The 12,534-nt window shown below is 40.9% G+C and overlaps 1 protein-coding gene across 1 annotated transcript in view; it reads right to left on the bottom strand.

Annotated features, from left to right (window-relative positions):
* LOC147219006 (receptor-type tyrosine-protein phosphatase S-like) overlaps nucleotides 1-12,534 on the bottom strand; it is a 68,480-nt gene that overhangs the window by 1,450 nt on the left and 54,496 nt on the right. Inside the window, exons 22-35 of the mRNA XM_086173257.1 lie at nucleotides 11,985-12,142; nucleotides 10,789-10,800; nucleotides 10,470-10,582; nucleotides 8,835-8,932; nucleotides 8,475-8,598; nucleotides 7,889-8,064; nucleotides 7,642-7,761; nucleotides 5,296-5,450; nucleotides 4,923-5,208; nucleotides 4,061-4,239; nucleotides 3,213-3,339; nucleotides 2,978-3,103; nucleotides 1,685-1,839; nucleotides 1,370-1,505 (exon numbers count right to left, since the gene is read on the bottom strand). Of these exons, the coding sequence (XP_086029383.1) occupies nucleotides 1,370-1,505; nucleotides 1,685-1,839; nucleotides 2,978-3,103; nucleotides 3,213-3,339; nucleotides 4,061-4,239; nucleotides 4,923-5,208; nucleotides 5,296-5,450; nucleotides 7,642-7,761; nucleotides 7,889-8,064; nucleotides 8,475-8,598; nucleotides 8,835-8,932; nucleotides 10,470-10,582; nucleotides 10,789-10,800; nucleotides 11,985-12,142 (1,965 nt within the window). The remainder of the gene's footprint in view (nucleotides 1-1,369; nucleotides 1,506-1,684; nucleotides 1,840-2,977; nucleotides 3,104-3,212; nucleotides 3,340-4,060; nucleotides 4,240-4,922; nucleotides 5,209-5,295; nucleotides 5,451-7,641; nucleotides 7,762-7,888; nucleotides 8,065-8,474; nucleotides 8,599-8,834; nucleotides 8,933-10,469; nucleotides 10,583-10,788; nucleotides 10,801-11,984; nucleotides 12,143-12,534) is intronic.

A 12,534-nucleotide genomic window follows, 5' to 3' on the forward strand; every position in this document is an offset into this window, starting at 1 on the left:
AATATTGTAGCTATTTAGTAAAAAAAAAAAACGAAAAAAAAAAAACAGTTGTTTCGTATTTGAAAAATACATGACTTAAGAGACAGAGGACAGGCATATTATGTCTTCTGACATTTAAACATTTGGAGGCTTGTATTGAAATGGACAGTTCTTATTCTGGAATAAAGGTATACTTAAAAAATGCATTTTACTTCTTGCTAATTCTCATTCAACGGTTTCAACATGCGTTCCCATCGTTAAAATCTACTGCAACACAACTACTGTTATGGTTTTAGTTTTACAGACGTCTATGAGTCACCTGGAGTTTGTTTGGCAAACAGAGCTGAGCCTTTCTCTAATGAATTGATATCAATAATCACCATTTCCCCAAACACAATTTTCTTTTCTTTTCAGCTGCGCCCTTTAAGGGCTGAATCATCGGCCTCCATTTGACTCTCTCCTCTGCAACCTCTTCTCACACCAACTTACTCCCTATCTCCTTCACTACATCCATAAATCTCCTCTTCGGTCTTCCTCTAAGCCTCCCGTCTGCCTCCTCTATACTATCTCTGCTATCTAGGTCTGGCCTCTCTGACTTTATCTCCAAAACATCTAACATGTGAGGTACCTCTGATGGACTCATTCCTGATCCCATCCATCCTCCTCACTGCCAAAGAGAACCTCAACATCTTTGTTAAGTTCAACTCTGCTTCCTGACTTCTCTTGAGAGCATTTTCAAACATGCATTTTCAATGCTGATCAACCTGGCATTATTCATGACCCATTAAGTGATGTAAACTTTATAACTGGGATTCACATAATTTTAAAGCAGAAATATCTCTAGCGTAGTAGTGAAAGTAAGCCCTGTCAAATCTTTCTTTTCACTTGGTTAATTATGTGTAAATAATTTGCCACTGTTTGCTTTAGTTTTTGGGGAGGTTGCTCAATCACCACGTCCCTGTCAAACACTGCCATAGGGCTGAGTAAATGTAGACTGAGTTCATTTTTTTGCCTGCCATTCTCAAAGTAGTAACACGAAAGGGTTCACGCAATATTAAGCCTTACATGACCCACTGTTCTGGAAAATCATTAAAAAAAAAAATTAGCCATCACGGGGGGAACAAAAGAGCCACGTTAGTTCGATCATACAGTGGCTGGCAAATCAGGAATCAACATCAGATGTGAGATTCCTGGCTGACTTTATAAGCTCTGCAGTCAAACATCTGTAGTATAATTAAACAGGCATAAAGTCATAGGACCCCAATTTCCTGTTATGCTCTGGAATAAAAGTAGGGAAGTTTTAGTGAAATAGAAAGTAATAGATGGGCTCTACCCTCCTGCTCTCCATCTGTTGAGCCAGAGTATGCAGAAAATGAAAATGATGTTGTACCTCAGTCTGCACCATGGCAGGCCTCTGTGTCCGCAGCATTTTGACAGTCTGGAAGATGTCCACCGCCCCTTCATAACGCATCCTCTCCAGTACAATGCTCAGCGTAATGAAGACACCAGTTCTTCCCACACCAGCACTGGGGCCAGAAACAAAAACATCAAATGGCATCAGATCTCCAGAATGTCATAGGTACAGGAATTCCCGAAGCGAGAATTCAAATAAAAGGTGCTTGCACTTGTAGGTAAATTGGAGAGTTTTGGTTTTGGATTAAAAAAAAATTGTGATTGAGGCGCTACCAGGAGCCCAGCCGCTGACCTGCAGTGAACGCTGATTGGTCCATCCTGGCCAAACTGCTCTTTAGTTTTGTGCACCTGGCCAATGAAATCGATGAAGCCCTCCCCGGATTTGGGCACACCTTGTTCTGGCCAATCAGTGAACTGGAACTGGCGTACCGTCCGCGACTGGCCGTCCTGAAAGAGTTGACAGGAAAAAAATAACAATTCAATGGAGAATTGTGGGAAGTGATTTTGAGGAACGAGTGTCTTACACATCCAAGTCACGAGTTATTGTTAAACATTACTAAATCCAGTCAATCAGCTGATCGGCTACGAGCAGTAAGATTCTGACATCTCTCATTCCCTCGCTCTTATTTCCTCTCATTTGCCAAAATTGTCACCTCAGCTCGACTGCCAGCTGACATCCTGTCTACGCCAGAGTCCAAGCTACAGAGTGTATACAAATTTGTAATAAAACCAGTCAGTCTTAGCTCTCTTCCTCTGCTCCTTCCTTCCTGGTCTTTCTTCAATTGAAACATGCACTGAAAACTGCAGACTGAAATCAAATGTTCAAACTGTAATATGATGCAAGATGTCATTTGTGAAATATGCCAGTAAGGTGATCTACAGTTGCACATGGCACGTTGTGTTAAACCTTCCTTGCTATTTGGTAAGTCCCATTCTGGTTTGGAATTGATTTAGGATGTTTATTCAGGAACTGTGAACTGTAATTGTTGTTTATGTGAGATGATTATTTAAACATCCAAGAAACTCTGCTTGCTGCATTGACTGCAGTGTGGGACACTGACTGCAATTTCCCTTTTCTGTCTAATGATTACTGTTATCTGACCCTGGATCAGTGGCTGTGGTTAACTATTGCTGTAATGTCAGTGTGTCTGCTATTGTCAGACACTCAGGAGGCAATTACATCTTTTCTCCTCTGCTCAGCCTTTCTGACTCCCCTTTAATGGAGATCAATAGAGCATCTGTCGATGTGGCGTCTGCATGGGACAGGCTTAACTGAAGTTATCTATGACTGGTACACATGTGCGGACACGGTCGCCAAGTCATACACACAGCTGTCGAGATAATCTGGAGATAAGGTAGTTGAAAGGTAATCTAGGGTGAACTGTCAATAAACTGTGGCAATACACACTTCCAAATACAACATATACATTAACTAAAATGCACAACAGTTCATTAGGACATGATTTGTATCACTGCCTTTGAGTGATAAGGAATGGAGTAGAGAAGTCAAAAAGTGTGCTGTTCTACTGATATATGACAACAACACACAAAATGGGAACAACTTATAAATGCTCCAAAAACTTACTCTGGCATCTGTAACTTTGAACTCCCGGAGGATGTACTGGGGCATGTTGTACTCAGCCATCGGGTCCACCACGAAGTACTGATACCTGGCGGATCGCTCCGCAGGCCAGTATTGGTGGCACTTCTCCTGAGAGTGGAACAAAGATAAAGAAATTGACACTCTGCGGTACTTCAATAAGTTGGGCTTTGCCAACTGTAGCACTCTGTGTGTGCAAAAACATTATTCTCCTCCATACTCTTCCCATTTCTCTCAATTTGGTAAGCATGACCACGATAGTTGAGTTGTGTTCCCAAAGCATCCTCCAGAAGTCCTCTGTGGTCTCTGCTAGTGGACCCTGGGTAGCAATGTAGCCTCTCTGCTGCCTACAAACACACATACATAAATACACATGTATCAACATAACATTTCTCCTGTAATATTTTTCAGTTACTTTTGAGATGTTACACCAATACTTCATGTGTCATGGTTCAAGACTAAATATTATATAAATTATACTAAATATAAATATTACTATGCAGTCTTGTCACCATGCTTTTCATGGCCATTTATTTTTGTTTGTCCCAAAATTGCTCTTCTTAAAGGGCATCGTTATGAACTAGGTGATACATTTCTGAAAATGTCGAGTCATTACATTTCAGGGCATTAAGCCTTTTCAAGCTTTTCTGCCACAATGTTTTTTTTAATGTTATTTAACAAAAGATCAGAATCATTTTGAATACATATTCTAGTATTTTATTCAATGCACAATAGAAAGATGAGAATATGTAGTACTCAGCATTATTATATTTACACATCATTTATGGAATGTACTCAAAAAAAATGCAGGTATGTTAAGGCTTCAGCCAAGAAGTGGAGCAGTCAAAGTATGTGCACAACAAAGTCTGAATCATCAGCAGCACATCACTGTCCACCCTGTCACTGGAAAAGAAGCGAGTGCTGTGCAGCAAAACAAACCGTGGGAACATGTATATAGTAATAACAGATGTGACAGGTGAAAGCAATGTGCTGAAAACCTATCCGATCCATTCACTCATCAAGCAGACAAGGTGGTCAGGTCATATTGTTCTCAGTGGGAAAACATACCTGTATCCATCTATGTAACTGGCGTTTATATAGTCGGAGCCCTCCAGGCCTCTGATCGGCTGGAGACACACACGGGTGGTCTCATAGGGCATGATGTTGACAAGTCGGTTCTTGAATTTGTTGCAAGGAAGGTTGGCTGTGACAAATCGGGAGGTGTGGGCTTTGGTGTTGGCCAGTCGCTGCATGAGAGAAAATGTGAAGGTTGCATGGTTTCAGATATTTAAGAATTTAATGCCATGCGATTCAAACATTCTTTGAATGCTGGATTATGTATATGACTTTTCAGGTGAGTACTTGTGTCATGAAGACAATTATGCCTTGCTGGGTACTTCCTACTAAATGTATATAATGGAATGCAATAATAACAGAGGATCAAAAACGGGAATTTATGAGGGTCTCGGGTCTCAAATTTCATAGAAAGAAATTTAAAGTTGATCAATTAACAAAATTAAACAAAAATAACAATAACAACAACAACAACGAAAACCTAGAAATCATACTTAGAAATGAAAAAAAAACCACAAACAAACTGGAAAATCAGCAAAATACGATGTCTTTAAAAAAATTACAATTATTATATAATCCATTAAGTTATTTGATTTGCCATTATTGAAGTTGTATACTTATGGATCTCATCTAAGGCTACAGATTTTTTTTGTAATGAAAAAGACGGCTGATGCAATCATTTCCAGAGTGACAGTAGATTAAAACAAACCTGAGAGCAATTACACAAGATTAAAAGAGAAAAAATTCATTTTAGTTAGCTTTGTTTTTTTGCTGTTTTTTTTTTTTTAGCTTTTATGGACAGTTAACCAAGGTAAAAAAAAGTATTTGTTTTCACAGCCTTATCATCCAACACTACCTTGAATTCCAGCTCCATGCCAGTGACATGCTCTCCGGGCTCCACCTTGGACAGTTTCTGCATGTACGAGTACAGACTCCTAGCTGCTACCTCTGTGTTTCCACAAGCCACAGCCTCCAGCAGTGCCTCATGTATGAAGCTGTACTGATCCTCTGTTTGAACCATGTAATTCCTTTGTGAGCGCATCAGAGTCACATGACCATAGATGTCCACCGTGCGCTCATGTCGAATGCGCTCCAACATGGCATCAATAACAATAAAGCAGCCAGTGCGACCAACACCGGCACTGGGGAGGAAAAGAAGGAGGTTAAGACAAAGGGTAACCTTCACTACAGAAACATTTTGTTTATGATTTACAAGTCTGCATAAGCACCTGCAGTGAGCGATGATGGGCCCTGCATCAGGGGGGTTGCAGGCTTTGACCCTGCGGAGGAAGTTGAGGAAGGGCGTTGGGTATTCAGGAACACCGTGATCAGGCCAGGCTGTGAACTGGAACTGACGCACTTCTCGCCGTTCACTGCTGCCACTCTGAAAACCACAGAAATCTGTCTGATCCTCAGTGCATTATGAAATTATGAATTCTTATTGAAGATCAGGATTCTCTCTTTTTTTTAAGAGAACACTTTCTAGGAATTTGCTGTCATAGCAGCTGTCGTGTTTACAGCACAACATTAACAGTTTCCCTGAAAAGTCCTGCAAGGAATACCTTAACTTATACTTAAGCGATCACTTATTTCTTCAATCAAAATTTATGGCAATTAGATAAGTATACTGACAAAAACACCTCTGCTGTATTGAATAGTATTAAATTCGATTTATACAAAAAATATCCAACTGAAAAAAACTGTAGTGTAACGTTGTGTCGATTGAACCAGCCAATCTATGACTTATAGCACTGATGTCTGTATATGTATATAAACTGCATGTGTGTGCATGTCTCTGTATAAATATACATACGCTATTTGGCCAAAAGTATTCGCTCATCCAGCCAAATAATTGGAATCAGGTGTTCCAATCACTTCCATGGCCACAGGTGTATAAAATCAAGCACCTAGGCATGCAGACTGTTTTTACTAACATTTGTGAAAGCATGTGTCACTCTCAGGAGCTCAGTGAATTCCAGCATTGAACTATAATAGGATGCCATCTGTGCAACAAATGCAGTTAAGAAATTTTCTTGCTCCTAAATATTCTACTGTCAGCTGTACAATAACAACATGGGAGTGTTTGGGAACGACAGCAAGTCAGCCGCTAAGTGGTAGGAAACGTAAACTGACGGAGCGGGGTCAGCGGATGCTGAGATGCACAGAGCGACGAGGTCGCCAATTTCCTGCCGAGTCAATCGCTACAGACCTCCAAACTTAATATGGCCTTCAGATTCGCTCAAGAACAGTACACAGAGAGCTTCACAGTGGGTTTTCACAGCCAAGCTGCCGCACCCAAGCCACACATCACCAAGTGCAATGAAAAGCATTGGATGCAATGGTGTAAAGCACGCCGCCACTGGACTCTAGAGCAGTGGAGACATGTTCTCTGGAGTGACAAATCCCGTTTCTCAATCTGGCGAGCTGATGGACGAGTATGGGTCTTTCATTTGCCAGGGGAACGTTACTTGTCTGACTGTATTGTGCCAAATGTGACGTTTGGAGGGGGTATTATGGTGTGGGGTTGTTTGTCAGAGCTGGGCTTGCCCCCTTGGTTCCAGTGAAAGGAACTCTGAAAGCTTCTGCATACCGGGACATTTTGGACAATTCCATGCTCCCATCTTTGTGGGAAAAGTTTGGAGCTGGCCCCCTTACTTTTCCAACATGACTGTGCACCAGTGCACAAAGCAAGGTCCATCAAGACATGGATGACAGAGCCTGGTGTGGATGAACTTGACTGGCCTGCATGGAGTCCTGACCTCAACCTGACAGAACGCCTTTGGGATGAATTAGAGACTGAGAGCCAGGCCTTCTTGTCCAACATCAGTGTGCGACCTCACAAATGCGCATCTGGAAGATTGGTCAAAAATTCCCGTAATCACACTTCTGAACCTTGCGGACAGTGTTCCCAGAGGAGTCGAAAGCCGTTCTAGCTGCAAAGGGTGGACTGAAGTCATATCGAACCCTATGGATTAGGAATGGGATGTCACTTAATATCATTTGCGAGGCAAGTGAGTGAATACTTTTGGCCGTATAGTTTATGTATAATATGCAGAATATTTATATATAGTTTATACAATGTATGTATTTTTTTTATATACCGTATAGATAACCTCTCAGAACATATAGAATTTTTGGAGAAGATCCAGCTGGCCCAGTTTCTATGTTTGTAAGTAGGCCAGAGAATTGTCAGTCAGATGCCCTTCGATTCGCTCTGTGAAGTTTCCAGCAGTGATCAAATCTAACTGGCTGTCACAAGAATGCTGACCTGGTTTGAACCGCCTATGAAGTACAAACTAGTCTATTATCCTCCTTCATTCACGCTCATTGAGAGATGAAAGATAGGATCCATGATTACTCTGTGGCTCCTGGTCTCTTACTTTAAACTTTAGAGATCAGAGCAGGGGTGCTAATATAACACCATGGATACCAGCTGCCTTACTGAAGAGGAAGATGAGACAAGAGCAGATTTCTTCGGATGGAACTGTTGATTTTAAGTGAGTTCAGGGTGAAAACCTGAGCAATCAGCGGATACAATTGGTAAAGGAAGGCTTGAAGAAATAAAAGGATTTTACCTTATGCAGGGAAAAGGTACGAACACAGAAAGTAGCCAGTTCCATTGTGTCCAGCAGGGTCACTTGGACTGTCCCATAGGTCTCTGTGCCTCGACTTGGCCAGTACTGATCACACTTTATCTATGCGGAGAAGAAAAATATATTCTAATCAATGAGTCCAACGAGACCAGCATAATTTCTATTCAGTCAATATTCTAGATTGTAACATGAGAAATATGTGCTATAGGGTGGCCGTTCGCTTTCTTACCCGTGACTTCTCTTCCAGGCGTGTCATCATGACAATGGAGGCCGCCCGCTGCTCCCACACCATCCTCCAGAAGTCTCCAAACGTCTCAGCAAGTGGACCTTGAGTGGCAATGTAAGCATTCTGCTTTCTGTATCCATCAATGTAGTTGGCATTGATGTAGTCGCTCCCCAGGATGCCTGCAAATGAAACATATCGGAGGATCTTACAGAACGGCGATCTGCATAGACAACATGATAAACCAAGCCAGATGTATTACATCAAAAAGCCTAACAAACTGATTCTGGCAGCTCGGAACATACAATCACAGGACGTCAACAGAGCAACAAGACTCTGTCGGTGTAAATTCATGAACTGCAGATCAAATCTCTCTGTGTATTGTTTTGTAGGACGTGCGGGCTACACTTGAATACATTTACACTCTTTGTCAGTCTCATGCCACTACACACAGTCAGTCCTGGGCAATGCTTGCAATTTCAGATTTCATCCATCATCCTGCTCATTCGCCCTCTCTGACTCTTCTATTAGAATTTCAAAACATCTTTCTTCACCTTCTTCTGCTGCGCCGCATTTCTGAACGAATTCTCACCTTCGATGGGAGCCAGGATGACTCTGGTGTGGTCGTATGCTATGACGTTAGCATAGCGGTTTTTGGGTTTGTTGACCTCCAAGTTGGAGTGCTCCCATGTGAACTGTTGACTGGGGTCGATAGACTGAGAAGAGGAAGCCAAATAAACATGAGGCGATGGCGCGCATTTAGTTGTGGATATTATAGTTTGCCATGTAGACGAATAATACTGCAATAAATTGAACTACTGAATAAGTCATGAGGATATTGTCTGCTCACAGAGATACAAATCTTAAATAACATTTGCTTTATGAAGCCAATGCTTAACTTGCTTAACATGGTATCTATTCATTCAGATGGAAATCGTAACGCATTTCTCACCTCGTATTCCTGGGAGAGCCTGAGGTTGTCATTAGCTTTCAGGAGCTCTATGTGCTCAGCCAGCTCACTGATGGGGATGGGAGGATGGCTCATCATTCCTGTGTGACAGCAGGAGCAACAGTGCGATGGGGTCAGAGGTGACACATATTCCGGCAAAAGAACCCAAATTACTGTGGGTCAACATCACTCATATGCAAAGAAGTAAAGATAATTATACAAGCAGGGAACATCACATATCATTAAGGAGCACGCTGAGGCAGAAAATCAATTTTGATCCATGTGCGAGGACAAACTGAGGCAAGTCCTACTTGTTTGTAAATTGTTTTTTCTTTGATAAATTGCTTTCTCTGTGATCAGAGGAGCAACGGCTCAGAGAAAGCAAACACAGACAGAGCGCTAATTAGGAGGGTTGTATATACACACAAGTACACAAACAGGAAGCAACCTATGCCTCCTACAGTTTTTTTTTTTTTCAGCTGGAGGAAGAACAGAAAAGCTGCAGAGGCCTATTCTCCATTCAAAAGGCAAACAACAGAATCTTCGATCTAAAGCAATAAATCAAACACACTGTTATACAATAAACATAATCCATTTAGAAGCCAAAGTCAAAATGTATCATGCTTGTAAGTCAGACTGCTACTTTTATAGAGCCATCAAACCCTAGCTTATCCCGTGCAGGCACTTCCTTCTACTGTTTGCCATTGCAGCACACACAGGTTATCACGACAAACCACTCCCGTCGCGACCAAAACGACCTCAGACAGTAAAAGCCTCTTTTGATGGAATCATATTTCCAACACATCTCAAAAGCACGGATCTCCAGGGAAGTAAAGTGGCTGAGGAGGGAGTATCGGGGATGCAACCATATGAGAGTAAAAAAAAATATCTGATATAGAACTGGAGCTGATTTTGTTTGGTCTTTGTTTTGGCGCAAAAAAAAAAATAAAAACATAAACCATCATCAATGGATTCAAGTGGTACACACAAGAGGGAGATGGTTAAGCCTCTTTGAAAATAGAGCCCAAAAACAGATTGAATTCCTTTCATTTTTGAGATTTTCTAGAGATATTTCATTGAACTAAAGCAGCGAAAATGGTACGTCATTGGACTAGAGCCATGACCAAAGCGTGGGTGTCACTGGCTCTCACTCAGTGAGAGGTGGAAGAAGAAAAGAAGCAATTAATTACTTCACAGTGGGCTTTTTTTTGTTGCAAGTAAAAACTCATTTCCTTTATTAATGGTTACACTCAACCTACAGCGCATCCTCTGATATAGTTGTCTGATGAAACATTTATCTGGAACTTCAGTGATTCTAGTCCATCTGAAACCCGGCATGTGGGATGTGGGAGCGGAGAGAGAGTTTTATTTTGTCACATCGTTCTGACTCAGTCTTGACAAAGCGTTGAATGCGCTACCTGGGCGGCTGCCTTTTCGATCTCAGAAATGACTGGACGTTGCCGGATACATGTCAGTTTGGAAGGGGAGTTGTGTGTGACCACTTTCATATATAATTTACTTACAAGTTTCCAACTTGTGTAATTTGACACATATTATGTTTTATAGAGTAAAATGTGTATTTAGTTATGCACAAGACAAGTGTGTGTCTGGGTGCCAGTAGGGGGAGACGCTCCATACCAGGAGTTTGGAAGTTGATCCGTCTCATCTCCACAGGGTCTGTTGGGTGATGGGCCATCATTTCGGCATTGCTCAAAAGGCTTTTGGTCCCTGGTTCAGAGTCCTTGCGTTTGCTACTCACACATCAGTTAATCAAAAAAGCAATTGGTACATGCAAGCATCCAGGAAATGAGAATCAGACTCTGTCGTAACATGATTCGTAACATCTCGATTCAAGTTAATAGTAGACTAACAAATATAGCTATGCAGAGCATGCAGTGACAAGTAACTGCTGTGGGTTAAAAAGAAAAAAAAGAGTTCGACATTGGTCTAATCTTACCTGTCAGGTTTGCTATTTCCAGTGAAACGAGAGCAAGGAGAAGAATAATTAGAGAGAAAAAAAGGAAGGAAATAGACAGATTGTTAGGAAGAAAATCAATATTTTGCATTAGTATTCAAAAGCTTGATGGCTTGCAGCAGATATCACAGGCCTACAACGAGGTCAGACTGCTTGATAGGTGTCTGAGGGGAGGAGTAACTGGTAAATTGGTCGTTTTTTTTTTTTTGTTTTTTTTTATGAAATCAAATTGCACTGATAGCAGGGCATTAAAAATTACGATTTATTTTGTAAAATTACGATGTGTGGGCAAGAACAACAAAAAGTACAACACAATTTTAAAAAATGGGAGAAAAAATACAAATGAAATACAAAACAAATGTATTATAACACTGAGTATAAAGACAGGCAATAAGTACAAAACAACAAAGTATATTATCACATATTACTCACTAATGACTGAATACAATGCGTCTTGCTATGTTGAGCAGACTTATAGCTTGAGAGTAGAAATGTGATGAATGTGTGTGTGTGTGTGTGTGTGTGTTAGTTTGTTTGTTTTTGTGTGTTTATGTTAGAAGGCTAATGCGCTGAAGTTTCCTCTTGGGATGGTATGATGCAGACCCATATCACAAGGGGATGGATGATGATGATTGATTCAATAATTGTTGTGTAGAATTGGACCAGCAACACTTGTGACACCCTGTATTTCTTAAGCTGTCTCAAGAAGTTCAAACTGGGCCTTGTTGGCAGGGCTAGAATTTCGACGGCAGCTGTTGGCAAAATATAAGAATAGAGCATGATGGACAGAATCTCAATTTGTCTCCACAGAAAATGACGTGTGATAATTTATATTTGTTCTAGTTGTTGAAAGATCTTAAGAGACCAATAGAAACAAATATTTCACGTGTGTCCAAAAACAGCACTCTAAGTGGTTAAGAACCTGCTAGGTGTACTCCTTGATACAAAAACTTTGGAATTTAACATCCTAGATCTGGAAACTAGACTGTAGCACTGTGGAATGTGTTTTGTCATGATCATGTGCCCTGTAAACACTGCAAATGATGAGTTTATTAAAAATATATTCCATATCCACTATCATAGTCAGTGTATATTGCTCAAGAGCCACAATCACAGCTGCTTTGTGGTGCTTGTTCTTAGGGTTTAGAACTTTTTCATCCCTGACATTTTCTACTCACTTTTTGTAGAGGAGGATAGCAATGACGATACAGATGATGAAGACCACTGCCAACACCGGACCCACCACCCAGATCAGACCATCACCTGCGTCAAGGGGTTGGGGGTCTGAATTTGGGGCGATCACTGCCTCTGTGTAAGGGCTGGCGACGTACATCTTCTGTCAACAAGCACACAAAAACACTGTGAGAGAAACTGAACATAAACGGGAAACATGTTTTCTATCAATGTCAAATGACTATAGTAGATCTAGTACGATAACAAAAGGTAACATCTGAACTCTCTCTGAATTGTTTGTTATAGCTACAGTGGACAGAACAGCAAAGATTACTCTCAGGACCTCAGGATGGAATAAATAGATGTGAAAAAATGTTGTTTTTTTTTTGTTTCAGTACTTTAGTCAAGGTTGATGAAGAGTATTTGAATATAGTCTTGTGCAAAAAGTCTTTCCAGTTATTGTAGACTGAATAAAGTGCTTGTAACCCAGTTGAAGAACATTTGAATGCTTCCTCTAGGCTAATACAACAATAATGAAAAGTGAAAATATTGACT

This window comes from Fistularia commersonii, chromosome 25 (genome assembly GCF_037954325.1).
Source record: "Fistularia commersonii isolate RoL2024-O1a breed Wild chromosome 25, RoL_Fcom_v1.0, whole genome shotgun sequence".
Lineage (NCBI taxonomy): Eukaryota > Metazoa > Chordata > Actinopteri > Syngnathiformes > Fistulariidae > Fistularia > Fistularia commersonii.